Below are 22,669 nucleotides of genomic sequence, written 5' to 3' on the forward strand. Positions count from 1 at the left end.
GCACATGTCACAGCACATAAAGCTCCATACAATGTCTAATGGTTTTAGACCAGTGAGGCAGTGGCAGGAAATACTGCATCATATTGTTCATGATACTGCAACAACAGATTTCTCCATAACCATGATTCATGAGGACAGAGGCAGAGACAGTCAGACACAGATTTCATCACATAACGGCTCACAATATTTATTCCTTTTCTCACAATGCCACAGCAAACAAATTCAACAGTGCAGAGCATATCGTCTTGCCCTCTTCAAAACAGCCAGTGTAATCTTATAGGTTATACTACTCGCACTGAGCATTCACCTACACGCACTTAAGATAGAAAGGGTTCTGCAGGGTTAGCCTATGTTTGCTCCTATTCACTGGTCCCTAATTTGCAATTTTTGGTCAGTGCTTAAACCATATTAGTGCTGATATATTGTCTCAAATGTGTGTCAGAAAATTAAGACCAATCAGATCAAACATCATATTGTGTGTTAGTGCGAAAGACGGGTATCATTACAATAAAGTGCACATTGTCTGTGATGAGACGAACAGTAAATGACCTTTTTTTTTTTTCAAACTTGAACAGCACGTGATTGATCTGTAATTTGTACACCATGGGAGGATGAGTCTATTTCTTGGCTTTGCCCTGAGCAGCCACAGCTTCCATGGCCTTCTTAACCGTCTCCTCGTCTCCCAGGAACTGCATGGGTCCCAGAGGCTTAAGGTTCTTGTCCAGCTCATAGACGATGGGGATGCCTGTGGGCAGGTTGAGCTCCATGATGGCCTCCTCTGACATCCCTGGGAAACAATGACAAGACACATTCAGTTTACAGTCACGTTGTATGAATGTGCTTTTCACGCATCTGTAGATTAAGGAAAAGAGACTTAAAGGTACATTGTGTAGGAATTACTCCCATCTAGCGTTGCGGTTGTATATTGCAAGCAACTCAAATCACACCCCATCCCAGTGTCACTGTTTTACTTTACCCTCCAGCTATAAGGACTGAGTCGCATTCACTTATGCTGATTTAATATTCTTCTTGTCTCCCATTGAGTTCATTTGAAACAATTAATATTTCTAGTTTACCTTTGTTGAACTATGATTCTAGCCTCGTAAACCAGCCTCTCCCGGAAATGCATTTCATTTCATTTCTGAGGGAGAGTCTGGCCTCATCCCCCCTGTGAGCGTTTGGGGTGGGCGGGACTGGGCGGGAGTAGTAGCGTTGACAGACAACCGATTCAGCCAATCAGCAAGTTGGTATATCAAACTTTTGCCAAATCCAGTTGGAAGAACAGCGAAAACGTCTTTTCCTTCAAGAAACTCAACAAGCGCCGACTCTTGCTCTTGTTTAATTGCTGTAATGGATGTAGTAAGAACTTCCCTTGCTGCTGTTTTTAGGCTGCTACTGCTAGATAGCTCCGCCGTGGTAAGAGTCACGCAGTGTAGTGACGGGGCTTTGCACCAGTCGGTCCCTGATTGGCCAACGTGCTGTGTCAATCACAGAAATCTGAGCGGCGACGCTGATTGGCTCGGCCTTCTGAGGGTTTCAGGCCAAACGCTTACAGGGGGAGTGAGGCCAGACTAAATAAAATGCATTTCTGGAAGAGGCTGGTTTACAAGGCTACTGTGATTCTGCAAATGTGCAAAATTAGTAAATGGAATGAGTGCGTTTGTATGTATTGTGTATTGTATGTATTATTCTAGTGCCATGTCACCATAGTATATCTCTGCTAATTATATAGTTTTGAATCCAATCCATTTTCAACGCATGAACCAGATAATGACTTTTGTTAAAATATGAATTCAGAAACTGTAGCTAATTCAGACTGTGATTTAATTAGGTTCAATAAATCATTTAAAAGAAGGAGTTTCAAACAGAGGATGATTACTTTTGGCAGCGGGCAGCAGCACCTCATACATCTCCACTCTGTTTCTTACCCTCGAGGTGCTTGACGATGCCTCGGAGACTGTTGCCGTGAGCAGCAATCAGCACCCTCTTTCCGTCTTTGATCTGTGGAACAATCTCTTCGTTCCAGAAAGGCAGTGCCCTGGCGATGGTGTCCTTCAGACTCTCACAGGAGGGAAGCTGATCCTCCGTCAGGTCAGAATAACGCCGGTCCTACAACAGGAGACACAGTTATTGTTGTCACATGTGTTGGAACCATGTGGATTTGCACTGATATAATAAAGGTGTCTGCATTTGTGAGAAGGAAAGAGACAATGTTCCACTGTGTTACCTTGCTTATGGTCTGATAGAAGTCATGCTGCTCATCCATAGGTGGGGGAGGAATGTCAAAAGAGCGCCTCCAGATCTTGACCTGGGCTTCACCATGTTTCTCTGCTGTTTCAGCCTTGTTCAGCCCAGTCAGGCCACCGTAGTGACGCTCATTCAGGCGCCAGGTCCGGTGGACGGGCAACCACATCTGGTCGATGCCGTCCAAAACAAACCACAGGGTCCGGATGGCCCTCTTCAGGACAGAGGTGTAGCAGATATCAAACTCATAGCCAGCATCTGAGGAGAATCAGAGACAGGACAGGAACAAGATGGTAAATGGTCATTGGCGGAGACAGAGGGAGGAGTTTCACTAAGATGTGTCTGCAGAGGAAATCTAAATTTATTTTTGTTACAGTGAAAGAAAATGTTTTGCTTTTAAATTTCGCTTAACTAATAGCTAATAGCTAATATCACTACACGTTCGTTTTTGCTTCGTCAGTGGCAGCGCGGACAAAAGGACAGACTGTGGGCTCTGCAGATTCTGCCTGCAGAGGATTGTTGGGTCAGATAAGTGTGTGTGTGGGTGCGGTGCACGGGTGTGTGTGTGTGTGCTCCACATAGAGGAATATTGAGTCAAATACAGCAAAGGACTAAGAAGATGTCTTAATGTTTATCATTTCTCAATGTTTTTAAACCACTTTTCTTTAGCCATGCTATTAATATTTTTTTGGAATTAATTTTATTTCTATCACTCAGGTTATGCACTTGTTTCTAGCAATACAGTAATGCTTCAGGTTTATATTAGTTTAATGTAATAAAAATGACTGCAAAATGTTCTATTTTCCCTGAAACTCAGCAAAGTTTATGTAGATGGTATCATGACAATCTGCTCTATTGAGCTTTCCTCACAAGTTCACTTCACCATAGGCCTACCATTCATGTAATAAATCCAAAGACAGATAGATTATTCTCTTCAATGGAAAAGTGATGGGAATGAAAAATCTAATTTGGCTAATGTAGCCTATTAAAGGGCCATGATCAGACTGTATGGGATGGATGTGTGATGATGGGTCAAGCAGGTGAACTGTGAATGATGACGTGCACATCAGAAAACACCAAGAGAAGCATCAACTGCATCAATTCTGACTGACTCCCATCCATCCCTGCTAATGGCCCTGGCTTGTGTCCAGTGGTGTCGTCTCATTCCTAGTAGTGGGTAGGCCTACTGCTGTAGCCTGTTCATACCTGTATCACATAGTTAAATAGTTTTGTTGTAGTATAGGCCTATACTGAGTTTACCTGTGTCACATAGACTACACCACTGCTTGTGTCGCAGTGTGTCTTCTACCTGTTTCCCCATCCGGCAGAGTTGCATAAGACCTAGCTTTAATCCACAGACCGAGAGAAAGCCCGATTAGGCCCCATGACATCACCATCATCTGCTGCTCTACCTTTCAGGGCCTGTCCTCCTCTCTTTGCCTCCCGCTCGCCGGTCTCACTCAGGTCCGCGTCGAACCAGCCGCAGAAGCGGTTCTCCTGGTTCCAGCAGCTCTCTCCGTGGCGGATCAGGACCAGCTTGTAGGCAGCCATCCTCACTCCGATGTCCTCTGTGGTGGATTTCCGGAAACTTTGGGGTACGTGACTCTCTGTAAAACGCGGCAGCAGCGTCCGGAGGTTTGTCCTGCCTCGGCCCAGACCCCAGAGATCCCTGCAGCAGAGCGAGCGCAGGTTTTTTTTTGGTGGTGGTCTCTGGAGGGAGATCACGTCCGATCCAGCACCGACTGACTGACTGACTTTGAGGAGTTGGGCTGAACTTGACAGATATGACGACCCGAGTGCTTCTGTCTCTCTTCCTGCTGGTGTCCACCAATGAGAAGGCGAGCTGTGCGCGCCGGGAGGAGGAGGGAGGCTGGAGGATGCGCGCACATCGGCACGTCCACACACACCCAGCCGTGCATCCTGCAGGCCAGGCTGGATGATGCATCATGTGGAAAAAACAGACAAATGCCCTCTGATGCACAGAACTACAACCACAGTGGAAAGAAGCCGTAAACACATCCTCAAATAATAATCAGCCACTATAGTCCAGACAATCTAGCTCATTTTTTTCATTATAAGCTACATCATTTCTATGAGGTGTCCAGAACAACATACTAAAAGTCCTATGAAATCCTAGTTGGGGAAATATGTTTAATTCGTATTAATCCAAGATTGATTTACTGTAGGCCTGTATACAGTCTATGGTGCCAATAAGGCCAGAAAACAATACACCCCAATGGGGCTTTTTTCCTTTACTCCTATCACAATGAAATTTTACACAATGAAAGTATTCATGAAATGTAACATTTTTTGTATTACAAGTTTCTTTGAAAATGAATTTGAATATGCAAATGAGCCATACACTAATGGAATATGCCCAAAATTGTACTTGTAACTAATACAAAAAAAATACTTTCATTGTGTAAAGTTTCATTGTGATAGGAGTAAAAGAAAAAAATAGCCCCATTGGTGTGTATTGTTTTCTGGCCTTATTGGCAGCATAGACTTTATACAGTAAATCAGGATTGATGAGAATTAAACATATTTCCCCGACTAGGATTTCTTAGGACCTTTAGTAGGCCTATGTTGTTCTGGACACCTCATAGAAATGATGTATGATGAAAAAAAATCTATTACAATTAGTCTGTTGTAAAACGTTACTTTGCCTGGACTAGTACTTGTCTCGTGAAATAATACATGGTGTCACGAACAGGCTGGTCGCTCAACTGTGACATGTCAAACACCAAATGAAGAGGAGGCAAAGGGGGGAAAACAATGCAGAATTACTAGAAATTAGTTAATAAATATTTGTTTGGTATATTATAAATAGATTTTCTTCTATGACAGATGCTGATCGTAACTATGGCTACACACTTTTCCCCAAGTGTGTGTGAGACGATAACTATTACAGAAAATAAGTGTAGAACTGGTAAAAAAAAAAAAAAAGTTCATGGCAGGTCGGTACCAGTGAGAGATCACTTAGATAGATAGATAGATAGATAGATAGATAGATAGATAGATAGATAGATAGATAGATAGATAGATAGATAGATAGATAGATAGATAGATAGATAGATAGATAGATAGATAGATAGACTTTATTGATCCCAAGCTGGGAAATTACAGTGCAGCAGCAGCAATACACAGACACACAGTGACGATAACAACATATAGTATAAGAATATAAAGAACAAACTATACATAATAAAATAGAAATAGCAAATAAAATAAAATGTGATGTACAAAAGTATATACAACAACAAACTGGCAGCGTTGACTTTAGTGCAAAGTAGAAAATGTGCCATGTGTGTAACTGTGTGTAGAAAAATAAAGTGCATAGTGACTGTAAGTTATGACCAGAGTTTTTGTACTACTTGTTGTAGCCTGTTTCATTTTGTCAGTTCTTATGATAATGATGAGGAGGAGGAAGATGAGGAGGATGGTGATAATCTTGCAGCATCATTTGTGCATATGTATTTTTTATTTGTCATAGACAGCCTAATGGGCCGTTTCAGGATGGCTCAGTACAGGACGAGGGTCACGAGGCCATATCATGTGTGAACAATTCATTTGAAATATCCTTTAAGTTATCTGCAGGTAACACACGTTCATCTTTCTTTGCATTCTCTGTCCTTGGACTACCTAGTGTCTTTCATCCATTCAGTACTGTGAACATACTTTGTTGAGCAGCCTTGTGTTTTCCACGAGCCAAGAACTTATTTCCTAAAATTTGGGCTCGTCCGGGATTTGAACCCGGGACCTCTCGCACCCTAAGCGAGAATCATACCCCTAGACCAACGAGCCTGTACACAGAGGAGACAACATCTGTATTTTTCTCTCAAAGACCCGTAATTGTACTCTTCCAGTTGCTGATGTGGCAATTTGAGCTCTACATTTCATCTAGCCCCCGCAGCCCCATCTAGTGGTCTGATTGTGACATACAGTTCTCTCCACTCTATGTTTTTGTCCTACAGGCTTGCAGGTACAAACAAAACTAAAATGTTCAGGCATTGGAATTGTTGGGACATTTGAGTTGATATCTGCTGAAAAGAGCAATAATAGACCGTGCTCATCTCTTTAATCCGAGCTTCATCAAACCTGGTATATATAGCTATTTTCCGACCCCCCAAAACTGCCCATGTTTAGTTTGACAGAAATTTTTCATTACTTTGGTGGATAATGTCAAATCATCAATGCAACCAAGTTTGGCTCATGTGAGACCACAAATAACACTTTCATTCAGTTCCTGCAGGATCACTATGGGGCCCCAAAAAAAAGTAAGTTGCTTTAACTGACTCTGGTTCCTCTTTTAAACTATCTTGCTTGATCCATTCGGGTTATAGGAGCCCCTGGTCCTAACCCTAACCATTGTGGATTGAAGATATTCAAATTTTGAGTGTGTGATAGGTATCATCACTCACCTATGACTAAAATGGATGCAGAATGTAATAAAACCCTCAAGCAGCGAAAGTCAAATGATGTCCTTATGCTTTGCATAAAAGCGTCTGCCAAATGAGTATATAAATAGAATATGTAAATGCCATAATAAAGCCAAAATAAGTATAGGTGGAACAATCAGAATCGTAGCAATTGGTTAATTACAGTATGTCTTGCCTTCCCTGATTCAAATACAGTATGAAGGTCTCTACTTCAGATTATTTTCCCCCAGTGCATAGGGAAGGGTTTAGAGAAACTGTGTCCAAATCCACTCTGCTGTTTAATCTTCGATAGGCACATGACATAATGGTGTCATCAGGAATAGGTTTTCACGACTCATTCTCACCCGTCTCATGACAAGACTATTCTCTAAAGATGCAAAAACAATTTACCCCACTATACAGTACAAACAGAAATCCCTTGTACCTTGTGCATCATGTGACAGTAAATTCATATATGTGTCTATACTGCATGTAGCTTGTCACACACTTAACAGAAATGTACTAAGATGATGAGTAGCCGGCTGGGCTGCAGCTGTCCAATTTATTTTATGTCACTTTTGTTGTAAACGTTTGTTGATGTTTTTCTTCTTCTACTTCCATTTTTTCTCTGCTTGGATGTAGGTACTATCTAATTTGTGAATTAATTCTTTGTAACAAGGGGTAGACAATATAAGTTCGCTTCTTTCTACCCCCTTTCATTCAAGAGTTACAGTATTGTCACTGTTTATTTTATTTTTTGTTTTTATGTTTGACAAATGAATGAAATAAATAAATAAACTAAACTAAACTAAACTAAACCTTCAGCCATCAGGCTTTTTAATTCTTCAAATGGTAGATGAGACAGCCAAATTATCTCCCCTTTCGGGATTATTATATTATTAATATAATATAATATAATATAATATAATATAATATAATATAATATAATATAATATAATATAATATAATATAATATAATATAATATAATATAATATGTTAGTAAAGGGGTAAACATTTGTTTACCAGCAGTCTGGACCGCTCCAATATGGCGGACAGGCATCACGGAGACCGAATGGCCAATCAGGTGTCAGCTCTCACGTGTCTTCCGTGGGAGGAATGTTTGTGACCAATCAGCAACGACGATAAGGAGCTTGGTAGCATCCCTTGAACGCTGATTGGTTAAAAATCAAAACACTCTCGCCTCTTCCCGGAAGCTGACAGTCATCTGATTTTTTTTTTTCCTCTCTCTGTTTCCCTGTTAGCCACCGTCATAGTCAACAAAACAACCGTCCCACTTTCTTTCTCTCTTCTGTTTCGTCTACTTTCCTCTCTTTTCTCGGGAGTTCGACCTTTGCCACCACCACCACCAAAGACATGGACGAGACGAGTCCACTTGTCTCTCCGTTGCGGGACTCTGGTGATTTCAGCTACTGTCCCACGGAGCCCACCAGCCCGCGGGGCGCGTTTGGAAGCACCCCGGGCTCCGTGGTGCGCATCCCGGCCGGGAGTCCGGGGCGCAGCCGGGAGAGGCAGCCGCTGCTGGACCGGGACCGCGGGAGCTCGCCGCGGGAGCCGCACAGGAACGACTTCCCGGAGGATCCTGAGTTCAGAGAGATCATCCGAAAGGCCGAGCGAGCCATAGAAGAGGGGATCTACCCGGAGAGGATCTACCAGGGATCCAGTGGGAGCTATTTTGTCAAAGATTCACAGGGGGTAAGGAGAACATGTTGCTAACCATTCCAGACAGTTTCTGCTCCCTTTGTTATCTCTTGACTGGTTCATGAAATGTTAAGTGTTGTATGGGATGCACTGACTGCAAGACGAGAGTGAAAGTCGCTCCTAGGAAAGGCCTCTTCCAACTAGCCTGTGATGACTTGGCAAATAGTCTATAAGGCATGCAAACAAAACATCAACCAAGTGTACTGACAAACATCCAGTGTTTTTGTGGAATAGATACAACTTTATTCTTTATAAAGGTGTAAAACTGCCGTTTGCTGTGCTGTTCATAAAAACACACAGAACAGCAGTGTCAATATGAATGCATCAAGTAATGCAAATCTATATAACAAAGTTTAAAAACAGCCTAACTAGCCTTCTAAGATACACTAAACACTTGCTGGTTGGATAAATGAAAACACACATTTTCCTTTGCCAGAGTCATCTGGTAGCACCTGTCACAGTTTAGGTGATGTCAGCTTTTCTGGTAATAAACAGCCTCCCTCCTCACGCCCTGTTCCCACACAGCTCCTAACTGTTTTTGTGGTTTTATGATCAGTATACAGGCCAGTTTGAAGACTGCTGCCAGTTTGCTGCTGCATTGATGGAATGACAGAAGCTCTCAATTCAGAAACACGCTAGACAATTTGTCAAATTTGCTGACTTACACCAAAGCAGTTAAAAAAATGTAATATTTTTTTTGTAACTTCTTTGTCCAGTTGTTTAGCTCCCCCATTAATCTGACTACAGTTGTGTTGGCACAGGTGTTAGTGAACCCCCATCTCAGACCAGTAGCCCCCTCCCATGGCTTTTGCCTGCAAATTCTTGGTTGTCTTTGTCTGTTGGTGTTTTCTGTTATTGTTTTTGTAAAGTGTCCTTGGGTGTCCTGAAAGGCGCTATATGAATCTGAGTTGTTATTATTATTATTATTATTAGATGACATCCTACCCATTACTTCAGGTTGCCTCCCTGGATTTATTCTCATACTTTCTTTTTATTACATATTTGGCACCGAACAAAGTCTTACACACCTAATCAAACAGGAGATGCTGAGTGCACATGTCTGATTAGTCGCAGCTCTTGTAATCACTTTATTTCCACAAGTGCTTTACAACATTTTTCAAATTGCTACACAGTCCAGACAAATCAATCAATCAGTCACTCCATGGATCAATATAGAGGATTTATTTTCACTTGCCACCCTCTACATTGTCTCCTGACTCGTTCCAGATCATTCCAGATTAATGGCCGTAAACTTTGATCAGCACTGCTGGACTCGACCATTAAAGTATTGAGTAACTCGGCAATACTCTCCTCCAACCATCTTCCTTGCTTCAAGCGTGTGTTGTGTTCAATCCCTGTGAGAAAAAAAAGGAAGTGTGTCTGTGTGGACTTTGTGGCCAGATTGTCAGTCATTTCACTTGTGTTTTCAATCTGTTGGAGACAAGACAACCCTGGTCTTTTATGTTCCACTTTCTCCGACCATTAAAAGTTTCAAAAACAGAAACGACTATTCTAGGCTCATTGTTTGAGGTTTTTATCCAATGACCTGCCCCCGTTGCCCCCACCACCTCCCCAGTTTCTTTAGTTAGTCACCAGTGTGCTTAGTGGTCATGTGCTACCTCTCTGTGTGAGGGTATAATTCTCTTCTATGACCAAGTTTCATGTTGTAATCGGCGTATGTGTGTCATACTGCAACAATGTGATGTCTGTCGACAACTCTGAAGTGACACAGTTCCCAAATCTTTTTATCAGACACTAAACGTCTTTCAGCCTTACAGAAAAGTGTACAGCTTCATTTTCTGCAGTTCACGGTGGCTGTGGGCGGCCTCGGTTCATGTTTGTAGCAGGGGATTTCAATAGTGAGACAACTTCTCACTGTTTAAAACTTAATTTCAAATTGTTTTCTTTGGCCCCTCTGTATGTTCTGTATCTTTCAATCTTATATTCAGGTTTTTAAGATGAGCCCTTGAACTTAAAGGTATAATATGTAGGAATTCCCCCCATCTAGCGGTGATTCTTGATGTTGCATTCACGTGAAATCGGGCAGACGTCAGACAGGCAACAGACGCTGCATGTAGCCGTGGTTACCTACGGTCACGCTGCCACTCAACGTAAAAAATGGTGATGCAACATGGCCGCCTCGGTTCGGTGCGTCGTCCACTTATGTATCTGTTACAACTTGTAACAACTCATTCTAAGGTACCAGAAAGCTTTCATTTGTATGCGGCTGTGATTCCACTTCAGTGAAATACGTATTTATGAAAGACATATTTGATTTTTGCTAATAAAAAGCCTAATAAGTTACATACTGGGGCTTTAAATATTTAACTGTGTCATATACAACCACACAGTTTTTTCTCCATTCTTAAATGTTCCACTTCTGAACCGAATCAGAATCAGAAATGTTTTTATTGCCTAGAGCAGTAAAGATCACTGTACAGCGCAAGGAACTTGATGTGGTGTCAGGTGCTGTCACAAAACGTAGAAAACTAGTAAAAAGTAGCAATAAAATAAAAATATTGTAGTGCAAAAAATAGACATACAAATTTCAATTTATATACAATAGAATAAAATAGAATTCTCATTCATTCTCATTATCCTTACATGTTCTCCCTATACAGAAGATTATCGGCGTGTTCAAACCCAAAAATGAAGAGCCTTATGGACAGCTGAACCCTAAGTGGACAAAGTGGCTTCAGAAACTGTGTTGCCCCTGCTGTTTTGGCCGCGACTGTTTGGTCCTGAACCAAGGCTACCTCTCCGAGGCCGGGGCCAGCCTGGTCGATCAGAAACTGGAGCTCAACATCGTTCCTAGGACCAAGGTATTGGACACACACGGCGGCACCACAACATCACAGGAGCACCGTCCTTTTGCCTCTTCTGATGTGTCATCTGCCCTTTTAGGTGGTTTATCTGGCTAGTGAAACATTCAACTACAGTGCCATAGACAGAGTCAAATCTCGAGGGAAAAGGCTAGCCCTGGAGAAGGTGCCTAAAGTGGGACAGCGCTTCCACAGGATTGGACTGCCACCTAAGGTAATTCAACACACACTTGCTACACAGGCGATTTTATTAAATGATACATTTCTGTGTATTATTCAACAAACACGCTCAAATCCTCCAATGACTGGTAAAGGAAAAGTTCACACTTCTAACAAATCTAACTGAATGTTATTGGTCATGTGTCTTATCTACTCTGACTTCACTCTGCCATTTCTTTACTTTTAGACATCAAGGTACCATGTCAAGAAGCCGAAATGAGCATAATATGTCCCCTTTAAGTCTGAAGTAGCCTTTTCATTTGTTGATTTGGTAATTAGTTCAAAGTAAAGCTCAATTTCTTTTCAAAGAATAACAAAGCAAGTGGTTTTCTTAGTAAATTTAGTTATAAGAATATGAAATTTTGCCAGAAATAAAAACTAATTTATTTAAAAAATAAAATTTTCCTTCTCTTCTAGAGTAATTATGGAAACCAGATATTTTTTTGTTTGGGTCGGTCCGTGCTCCAGAACCAGCCCTCTCTTTACTTACTTTTACTTTTCTCTGAATGTTTTTCAAATATGCTCAAGAAAAGGAATAAAGTTGTTGCCTGTAAAAGGTATTGACTGGAACATGTATTTCTAAACAGCTAGAATCAAATGTAATTTAGCTCCACTGGAGATACACCACAGATGTGTTGTCACAATGTCTTTGTTTCGTCTGTGCTTTACCTCCACCAGGTCGGATCCTTCCAGCTCTTCGTTGACGGCTACAAGGATGCAGACTTCTGGCTGCGGAGGTTTGAAGCAGAGCCATTGCCTGAAAACACTAATCGCCAGCTGCAACTGCAGTTTGAGCGGCTCGTAGTCCTCGATTACATCATCAGGAACACAGGCATGTTCATTTTCATTTATTTGTTTATTTGTAATGAGACTCTGCCTATTCATGAACATACAATATGTAAATACACCAGATTTAGCTCTAAGGCTAATTTCCATCTGCAGTCCCGCAGTTCACACAACAACAACAACAACAACATCAGACAAGGACGAGAACAAGATCACAGTCCTCAGCAAAGATAACTCTAACGAGACTTTATAATGCTTAAAATACTTCTATTTTGCAGTGCTTCCTTATGGGATTGATACTATTAACTTCTGTTACTTAAAAGAATAGTTGAAATTGCACTCATTATCTACTCACCCTCATGTGGACTAAGGGCTGGGAGAAGTTTCAGAGTCCTCCGTGGCTTCTCTGAGTTGCAGGGGGTCTCGGCGTAGCAGTGCATGTCCATATAACGGTTGCAAATGGATACCAACTGTCTTCATAACAAAAAGACACACCAAAAAACATCCAAATACCTCCATGCTGCTGGTCTGTAATGTCTGTCTTGTATTGAAGCCCCGAAATGTGAAATTGTCCCGAAAATGTTTTAATAAGTCTATATTTCAAGCTTGTTTGCAGCGGAAGCTCCTCTTCCTGGTCTGTCCAAATCTCGCGAGATTTGCGTCAGCGTCAGTAATCGCACTGACGCCGATGCAAATAGATAATGAGTGAAATAATGAGTGAAATTTCAATTTGGAGTGAACTATCCCTTTAAAGTCAATCTATCATTCCACCACTGAGCAAGATATTGTTCAGTGTCATGGCTGCCGCCTCCTTAGAGAGGTGGTCTAAGGCTTTCTTTTTTTGCTTTAGGATGACTTTGTATCTATGTTGTTGTTGCAGACAGGGGAAATGACAACTGGCTGCTCAAGTACGACTGTCCAATGGACCCTGTTGGGAACAGGGTGAGGATGTACACACATGCACTGTAAAGCTGTGGCTGAATATGTTGTTTATGTCTGTTAAATTCCTACCTGTAACCTCACGTCCTCTCTGCAGGACACAGACTGGGTGGTGGTAAAGGATCCCATCATTAAGCTGGCAGCCATAGACAACGGCCTCGCCTTCCCCCTCAAACACCCCGACTCCTGGAGAGCCTGTAAGCACCCGCACCACCCAACACCCAACCAATCACTTCTTTCCCTCAGCAGGATGTAATGCATGCTTTTTTTTTGGTCACTGACACATTTATCCTCCATCCTTAACGGGATACGCCAACATTTTTTTTTTCCGTGTCTTGCCTCACTCCAGAGTCCATGACCACAGCAGATAGACACCATCCTTTCGACTGTACATGCAGTAACAAGGGAGATACAGGCAGAGCTGGTGCACCGCTAATTAGCTTAGCTCAAACGCTGGAAGTGTATAGGTAGTGTTAGCCTGCCTCCACCTAAAGTCATCAGAGAAACTCTTCAGCAACTCTAAACGGAAACCGGTGGGCCGATCTTCGTCTCAGAGCTGACAAAACTCTCCGGTAAGGCATCTTGAGCGGTCAAATGCCGGTAACGGGACCAGATCGGTCAAAACGGAGGGTTCAAGCAAAGACGGTTTATTTTGGTTCAAGCTAGCTACATCGAGGGTAGGTTAGCTTCCTATTTCAAAGTAAAAGCACAAATTCTATCGTCATGGTTTTCTGCATGTAAAGGGCAACGGGTGTTTTATTTTGTGAAAATAACCGGAAAACGGCTAGCTTGAGGTAGGAGGCAGGCGAACACTACCTATGCACTTCCAGCGTTTGAGCTAAACCAGCTCTGCCCGTATCTCCCTTGTTACTGCACGCACAGTGGAAAGGATGGTGTCTATCTGCTGGTCATGGACTCGGGAGTAATGTTTAATGTTAAATCTATTGGTCTTTTTACACATTGTCTATAATAATCATTAAATAACGGTATCATTTTTCAATCACCAGACCCCTTCTACTGGGCGTGGCTTTCCCAGGCAAAAGTTCCTTTCTCTCAGGAAATCAGAGAGCTGGTCCTGCCCAAACTCTCTGACCCAAACTTCATCAAGGACCTGGAAGAGGACCTCTATGAGCTATTCAAGGTAAGGAGGGCCTTGGCGTTATTATTCAGCAGCGTCTATGTGGCGACTGATAAAGGGATGTGAACATTGAAATAAGGAGAACTACAAAACGTCGAGGAGGGAAACCCAGTTGTGTGGTTTTAAATGTTTTGTTTAACACGCATGTCTTGTATGTTGTATCTTGGCAGAAAGACCCCGGTTTTGACAGAGGACAGTTTCACAGACAAGTAGCTGTAATGAGGGGGCAGGTAAGTTTTCTCCTCTGTTTTATTAAAAAAAAAAAAAAAAAAAAAAAAGGTTTATGTAGAACACGGTAAATGAATATAACTGAAATAGAGGAAGTCATACAAACATACAAAAGTCTTTCTACCACTTCTTTTTTCAACTCGTCCACATAACCCAAGCTGTTCCTCCTACAGTGACTCTATTTGTTTTAAAGTATAAAGTCACTACAAGTGTTTTTCTTTGACATACTTCTTCTGTCTCCCCTTTTCATATTAAGATCTTGAACTTGTGCCAAGCCCTAAAGGACGGTAAAACGCCCCTCCAGTTGGTTCAGATGCCCCCAGTAATCGTTGAGACAGCCAGAGCGCCTCAGAGAGCTAACAGTGAGTCCTACACACAGAGTTTCCAGAGCAGAAGACCCTTCTTCACCTGGTGGTAAAACTGGAGCAGCCAATAGCAGAAGGAGGAGCAGCAGGAAGCAGAAGAGGGGAAAAAGAAAGAGATGCGCGGACAGAATCTGAGAGTGTAGGTTTTCTGTTCCCGAAAAATGGATATATCATCACCCCACCCCACCCTTCTGTCCTTCATGGATATTATGGTGACAGAGAGTGGGTGAAAGGGTGGAGCGATGAGGTCAAAAGAGGAAGAATTTCACAACGCATCTTCCCTGTTTGCCTCTGTGCCTTGTTTGGATGTCAGTGAAGAAATAAGTTTCTGTATCTTCCTGCGAGAAAGAGAGATTTCTGTTGGACACCTGGGTGCACATAATGTTTGTTCACACACACGCACACCAGTCCAAAACCTCTCATATTTTTCATGCTTTTGTTTTTTCGATGGGAGGTGTTGCATTCCATGTATTTTTTTTTGTTTTCTTCATACCAATCTCTGCCTTTTTGTTATCCACCTGCATATTACCCTCGCATGCAGTTAAAAGCACGGGGCTGGTGAGAGCATCAAAGCCACTAGTGAAGAACAGTGTTGTCATTTTTTTTTTTTTTTAACCAACAAGAGAAGTAAGTGTTCATTGTGGTAAAGTCTTAAAGATTCAGGAACTGGGCGACTCATGGGCGTCTTTACACAGTGAACACAGAGCCACGTGAACTGGTTTCACAGTTACTCATTGCTCCTAACTGTTTAGATTAGGATCTGCAAGTCATCCGGGGTGATGTTGGGAAGCGAAAGGCACTTTTGGGGTTTAGGAAACACAACCGAGCTCAGCATGACTGGCTCACCTAATTTGTCCCCTCACACTAATGAGTTAAGTCATCGGCAAAGAAGACAAAACTATCTCGTCTCCAAACGGAGGAGGAGGGGGGGGGGGGGGGGGGGGGGTGTTGGTGATTGCACAAGCTCCTGTTTGTCTCAGCCATGTTGATTTGTGTTAATTCTACGGCTCGTGGGGTGGACCTAAGTAAACAACAAAGTAACTTTCTGCTGTACTGAACTGACATGAAATGTATTGTGACAATGCACTGTATAATTTGTATGTAATATTTAATGATAGATTATAATTAAAAACATATTCCATTAATAGAGAAGACTTGTGTTTGTGAATGAGGAACGTTTACAGTCAGACACAGTCAAGCCACACCAATATGAGGAATTCATATACTTTAGCGTATTCTATTCATCATGACTACTGCTCATTCTTACAGCTGCAGGTAACGGTAGAAATATTACAGTCCAACAATCAGTGGTCTATCACACCGTGCTTCATCAAGTTTCTATAAGCAACATCTATTATATTCCACTCTCAGCCCACACAGTGTTGTTTCCAATTACTTCAGCCAGCTGTTTTAGTGCAAAAGCTGACAGTCACTGCTGAACACAGCAGATAGAGGCAGACACATTACTGACAACTATTTATACAGCTGTAAAAAAAAATTGCATAGATAGATTTAATGATAGACAAAGCTGTGGGTTCCTCTCTGGCCTGCCAGAATGTTATTTGGTACAGCGATTGATGATATCTCACTTTGGACATTAGGGGTGGGAGAAAAAATCGATTCACATAAATATCGCGATATCTTTTTTGACGATTTTTAAATCGATTTTCTTTTCAAAAATCGATTTATTTATTTTTTATTTATTTTTTTTAAATATTGTGCAATGTGCATTTGTTTTTTTACATACAGCTTTTTTTTTTTACATACAGAGAGTACAGGTTTTGAAAAGGGTTCACTTTATAATGGAGTGTGTTAATTTATAGGCTCCTACAGTATTTGTGTGCAGATAAATGTTAAAAATGCAGACTAAAAATCGAGAGAATCTGCAATATCGTAGAATCGCAATTTAAATCAAATCGCCATCCAAAAAATCGTAGAAGAATCGAATCGGGAGAAAAGCATATCGTCCAGCCCTATTGGACATGTCAGTACTGATTATAAGTAACAACATATCAAATAAAAAATACTCTGGAAACATTAACATTTAATGCAGCATTATATTCTTTATCATGAAAATAAATCTGTGGAAAGTTCAGTGCCTGTTGTACATTTAAAATACAGAAAATCAGAAATGTAATTTCAGCCTTACACACCAGCTGATTTCTGTTAAACACAACTTGTTTCATTCTGAATGACCTATAACAGTTGGACTAATCCCAAAGCAGGTTTACCAGTGCTCACTGGGATGTCTTTGTGCTGGGGTTTGACATGTACAGTGCATGTAAGCAGGAGTTTCTAAAAGTAGGAATACAATGTGTCCTTTCAGAATCAGTCCTGCATTTCATGACTTTATTGCATCTTCTTCCATTTACTCCAATCAGCTTTTAGTGGAGGATGCGGTGAAGGTAGCGTTCAGAGTCTCTGGCATTGTCCTGCCTTGCCAGACCCAACCTCCATGAGGAGGGTTTAAATGGATTTTGGTTCTCTGGGATGTCTTCTTCAGGGGACAGCAGGAACTCTCCAGAACTTGGCACTGATTCGGCCTCTTCACCCACAACAGTGTAGCTGGATAGAGGCTCGTCAATCCTGGAGCACAGAGGTGAAATCTGATTTAGTTATATTATCACAGGAATAACATGTTAGACCACATGTAAGATGTTTCTACATGAAAATACTTTTTGAGCTAAATGCTAACATCAGTTAGCAGATTTAACATTTTGCATGTTCACTAAACCTAGACATTTGCTAATTAGCACTGAAACAAGGTAGAGCTGAGGGCTGATGGGAATTTAAGTTTTTTTTTGCATATGGTATGTAGGGGATAATTAATATTTTGATGTAATGATGACGTGAGATGAAAAAGTATGGTAAGGGCAGGGTCATCAAAATTATTCCTTAAGAGGAAATCAAGATCTACAATAAATTTCATAACAATCCGTTTGACAGTGGTTGAGATATGTCACTCAAAAATTCTCAATGAACGTCTTTGTAGAATTTCATGGCGTTCCATCCAGCTGAGGTCAATGAAATGATGCCCGTGTACGCCATTTTGTTATTACTACACTGTCCTGTAGACTCACGGCACCATTTTACCATTCTGTGGCACTTCATTACTCCTCCAACAAATCTAATTTCATCTCAGTGAGGAATGTTGAACGCTGTGTTATGTGTGTATGTGTGTGTGTGTGTGTGTGAGAGAGGGAGAGGACAAGTCCTGTGAGGTCATGCTGAGTTTGTTAGGCACATGACAATTTACACACTGCATTTTATGAAGCATTTGGAGTCTGGATATAGGATAGACAGGGCCTTGAACACCAAGAAGTTCAACTAATGGCAGTTATTTCATTATTAATAGAGTAAGGGGAGAACAAAGAAGTTTCTTCCAATAACAAAGTATTAGAAGGATTTCTCATGTCTATTTAACTCAGGGGTGTCACTGTCAAACATGCGGCCCGCGGGCCAAAACCGGCCAGGCAGAGGGTCCAATCCGGCCCTTGGAATGAATTTGTCAAGTGTGAAAATTTGAAATTGCACATATTTTTATCAAGAAATTTCAGGTTGTTCATAATATGTTTGTAAAAGGATAGTTCATTAACTGTAAACATATTAATAATGTTTTAAAAAGTAAAAAAAAAAAAATCAAAGTTCTTTTTATTTATAGGCTATCATGCTATTATTTTACTGGTCCGGCCCACTTGAGATCAAATTGTGCTGTTTGTGGCCCCTGAACTAAAATGAGTTTGACACCCCTGATTTAACTCCTCGTCTACACTTTTCACATGCTTTCTTTACTTTTTTCCAGCCTCTTGCTATTTGACACCGTCACCTACCTGAGATATCCCGACGCTTTGAGCCACTTGTGGTCTCTGTGTCCTTCCACCCTGATTCCTGCTTTATTCCTCATCCTGACCCTGAGCCCCACCATGGCCTGGGCGAGTCCTGCGTCAACCTGCCTCTCCTCCCCTTCCTCCTCCTCCTTCTCTTCTGCTCCCTCCATATCCGCATCCATTCCCCTCCACACCAGTTTTGCTCGATGTTCGGCGTCTCTGTCTCCCGCTGCTCTGAACAGCCTGTGCAGTTGGTGCAGGTTGACCCCGGAGAAGATATTGGAGCACCCCGGCTTCCTGCTGCTGCGTCGATCGGAACATTTCCACTGCACGGACAGACCGTCCTCAGTGAAGGTAGATGCTGGGGTGTCTGCCATGTTGTGTGTGGACAGAGAGCTTCCAGAGGTGGTGAGATCAGGACAGGGGGGAAGGTAAGAGGGCTTACAGGAAGGTAAGCTGAAAGGGGGGGAGAAAGGAAGGAGACCAAAGGGGTCACAGACAGCTCACAGCCACATTTCCACAGCCACAGCCAAAAAACCTTGTTAGCTCTGCTGCCCTTTCCTGTGTGACGAAGCCTTATCTCATTATATCATGGCTCTTAAATGTGTAGGGGGAGTGACGCACATGCTCAGCCTCACTCAGGCTTCAACCAACTTATTTTCATTGCCGATTAATCTGATCAGGTCTGTTCTTCATCAATCATCTGGGACAGTAAATATAATAGAACAGTTAAAAAAATGATTTGCTCAACTAACCAACCAACATCTATCACGCCACAGTACCCAAAGTTAACCAGGACATATTTACATCCCAGATTTGCTGCTAAATAATTTCATATTGATTCACTGATTCAATTTATTTCCTGTTCAAATACTACCACACGTATCCTTCTAAGAAACGAAACCCCTACATAAGCCATGTTTTTAGAGGTTACTTGATGGTATAGGCTTCTGGGCAAACAATATTTGACCTTTAGAAACAGGTACTAGACAATATTGATATACAAAGATGAGAAATTGAATATACACCAGGTTGCTACCCTCTGATGATATCAGTTCTTATTCCTGTACAAACATAACAAGATTTCTAAAAGTCATTGATTAAGTCGGTTTCATTTAAAAAATAAAAGCCCCTTGCTGAAATTGTTCACTGTTGTCTACTGCAACAACAAAAACTATGGAGCTATTGAAGAGTATAATAGAGTATTAAACATAATGAGAATGCTTACCTTACCCTCTGTTGTTTGAATGAGACAGACTCCAAGCATGCACCACAGACGGACAACAACCTTATTACTGAACCAGCATGCAGACTACAACCTTCACACCCGCTAATGCTGAGCCGACCCACTTCCGACCGGCGCGTCAGTGGCTCGTGGAGCCATTGGGGAAAGGAATAATCAAAGAGTAATCCATTAATGACGTCAGTACTGAGGTGCTCACCTAACAACAAGAGCCAGTGAGCAACAGTAAGAGACAATGTGAACAAACAAACAGGAAAGAACACCTTAAGAGTGAATAGAAGATCCTGCATGGGCCTATTTATAACAGCCTATGGTCTGACTATGGCAGGACAAACCATGGCCCTAAAGCTTTTAGTATGCTGCTGCAATGTGGACACAAATTCTAATATTACAATAAAAATGATCAAAAACACAGTCGAGAAAACAAATACCACGGAGGAGGTCACAGATCGGAGGAAATCACAGCAGCAATAAAGAGCATGCAATAGGCTACTGTATGGCATCAACTAGTGGTGGTTATACCAACTAAACTCTACTGACAGTTTTCAATTATAGTCTGTTTATGAAGTCTGTTCTGCTCTTGGACAAATTTAGTGGTTTTACTTTGGATCCTGCTGAAAAAGAAAATGGAGTGAGCCAAGACCTATTAAAGTATCCTCGTTTCAACAGGCCTTTTATATACAGTGTGTGCCTTACTTATTGTTTAGTGCTTTGTGCATAGTGAAGCATTTCCCTCATGACTTCAGTCAGCTCTGTTTCATCCAAGCCAAACTCTGCAACTGAAAACCAATAATGTTCAATTATCTGTGACAGACTGTCTTTATGTCTGCGTGGTCCACTGCTGTAAGTGGTTACACATGAGATTAATAGAGTGAACTCATTCAAGTGGAGTCGGCAGAGCTCTCACATAGTGACCTTTAGGTTGGTTAAGATGAACTGGCTGAACCAGTGGACTACAGCTCAAAGCTGCTACTATTCATTGCCTGTTGAACTGCACATCACCATATTATATGGTGGCTGTTTTTTTGTTTTGTTTTTAATTCAATTTCAGTTGAACTAATTTGGTCCATCTCATCTGCACACTCTGCAGCCTCAGGGCTGGGTGTAGTTTCTGCACGGCAAGTGTTGGAATTATAGGGGAAAAAATTATTATGATAGAGGAAGGTAGATATATTGGTGTAAACCTGGAGTTTTCATCATACATTGGGATAATACTTATATATAAATAAAATGTATTTGGAGAAAATGACTCATAGTCAAGACATGATCATACTTTAGTCTAACTTTAGTAACAAGAAGCTCTAATTTCTCAAACAAATGATTGAGAAGAACATTATGTGAGTGAGCTCCTCAAAGATGTGTTGTTTTTTCCTATGGCACCTGAAGGCAACCTAATTACAACCAAACCAATTAGCAGGTGTGCATGGTTCAGCCAATTTAAAAGTCCAAACCCTTCCCAGGTAGTTTCTCCTCTGCCGTAGTCTGGTACAGGTGGTCTCTTCGACATTAAACATGATGCCTGTAACACTGTTTGCTGGACTGCTGAGGTGTGGACGGCCTCTGGCTCCCAGGGCAGGGGTAATGATTCAGCAGAGAGCCAGCTATATCCATGGCAAGCCAGCAAAAGATAACATTGGTGTGGTGGTAAGTGCAGATTCACTTTGTTTGGTCTAGTGTTACATTTTCGCGTGTAGCTGAACGTTTTAATGAGGTTGTTGTTGCTGTTGTTTTAGCTGTGAACGCCAACATGGCTGTCTGTCTTGCAGGAGTCTGTGTTCGTGATGACCGTGCTGACCATGACCGTCCTCGGGCCCTCTGGTTGGGTGCTTGCAAACTTGGAGTACTATAAAGGCCGTGGCTGATGGACGGGACGTTGTATTCGTTAAAACCATGTGTTCGGTGTTAAACCTGTCACTTGAATCTATTGGGAGTTTTCAGACGTGAACATAATAAAGGCTTTTCTCTGAATATCACTTTGGCAGCTTCTTTTATTTTACAGTTTTTCTCAATTGGTAAAACACTAAACCTGTCTGAACCAAATGCTCAGTTACTCTTATAAGCACTTTTCACCTGTTTAGACAAAACTTGCCAACAAATTTTCATTGTGATGCACCTGTATTGCATAATGGTGAGCACAGGTGGCAAAAGTCAAACATAATTAACTCATTGAGTGCCAAAATCGTGTGTGTGGGGTGGAGAGGGTGTTGCGGGGGGAGGGGGTGGAGAGGGTGAGGGAGCAGCAACTGCAGGAGAAGTAGGAGAGCAGGCATCACTCTGCAGAGTAGGACTCCTACTGTTGTATCTTAGTAGTTTTATTTTATTTTTTATTTTTTATTGTACAATGAAAAAACATGTGAAATGAAATTTTCAGATGTTTTTGAAGCCAAAATTAAAACGGATAAATCACAGTTTTTCTTGAGACTTTCTTTCACAAAAATGCATTTTCTCAGCTTTCTAGAAAAAAGTGGTCTTTTTGGTGCAACCAGGCTCTATTCAACTTAAGATAAATCAAGAATGGAATAAGATACAAACAAATCAAACAAATGTTTTTTTCCCTTGAGCTATTTGGTGTTTTGTTTTCAGAGTCGTACAAAATATTCTCTGGGTCTTGAAATATTACTCAAAATGCCCCCAAAACGCTGGCACACGGCACTGGCCATTTAATAAAAGGGCTGGCACACAATGAGTTAAAGCACAGGTTTCAACGGTTGAACACAACT

At 41.6% G+C, this 22,669-nt stretch overlaps 2 protein-coding genes across 2 annotated transcripts; one reads left to right on the top strand and one right to left on the bottom strand.

The window, feature by feature from the left end:
• Positions 1-180: 180 nt before the first annotated feature.
• pgam1b (phosphoglycerate mutase 1b) lies at positions 181-4,040 on the bottom strand. The gene is made up of 4 exons (XM_084001486.1): positions 3,657-4,040; positions 2,228-2,502; positions 1,929-2,109; positions 181-787 (listed from the first exon to the last, which is right to left on the bottom strand). The coding sequence occupies exons 1-4, from the start codon at positions 3,793-3,795 to the stop codon at positions 618-620; spliced, it is 765 nt and encodes a 254-aa protein (XP_083857612.1). The 5' UTR covers positions 3,796-4,040; the 3' UTR covers positions 181-617.
• Positions 4,041-7,930: 3,890 nt separating this feature from the next.
• pi4k2a (phosphatidylinositol 4-kinase type 2 alpha) lies at positions 7,931-15,968 on the top strand. The gene is made up of 9 exons (XM_083969439.1): positions 7,931-8,376; positions 11,004-11,204; positions 11,287-11,418; positions 12,102-12,259; positions 13,094-13,151; positions 13,246-13,345; positions 14,156-14,289; positions 14,457-14,516; positions 14,771-15,968. Exons 1-9 carry the CDS (start codon positions 8,038-8,040, stop codon positions 14,930-14,932), a joined length of 1,344 nt encoding a protein of 447 aa, XP_083825565.1. The 5' UTR covers positions 7,931-8,037; the 3' UTR covers positions 14,933-15,968.
• The last annotated feature ends 6,701 nt before the right edge of the window (positions 15,969-22,669 follow it).

Source organism: Trachurus trachurus, assembly GCF_905171665.1.
Source record: "Trachurus trachurus genome assembly, chromosome: 1".
Taxonomy (NCBI): domain Eukaryota; kingdom Metazoa; phylum Chordata; class Actinopteri; order Carangiformes; family Carangidae; genus Trachurus; species Trachurus trachurus.

Coding starts and splice junctions, on each gene's coding strand:
- pgam1b (XM_084001486.1), bottom strand. CDS start 3,795: ATGGCTGCCTACAAGCTGGTCCTGATCCGCCACGGAGAGAGCTGCTGG. Junction 2,503..3,656: donor AGGAGGACAGGCCCTGAAAG/GTAGAGCAGCAG, acceptor GATTCTCCTCAG/ATGCTGGCTATGAGTTTGAT. Junction 2,110..2,227: donor TCTATCAGACCATAAGCAAG/GTAACACAGTGG, acceptor CTCCTGTTGTAG/GACCGGCGTTATTCTGACCT.
- pi4k2a (XM_083969439.1), top strand. CDS start 8,038: ATGGACGAGACGAGTCCACTTGTCTCTCCGTTGCGGGACTCTGGTGAT. Junction 13,152..13,245: donor TGGACCCTGTTGGGAACAGG/GTGAGGATGTAC, acceptor TCCTCTCTGCAG/GACACAGACTGGGTGGTGGT. Junction 14,290..14,456: donor ACCTCTATGAGCTATTCAAG/GTAAGGAGGGCC, acceptor GTATCTTGGCAG/AAAGACCCCGGTTTTGACAG.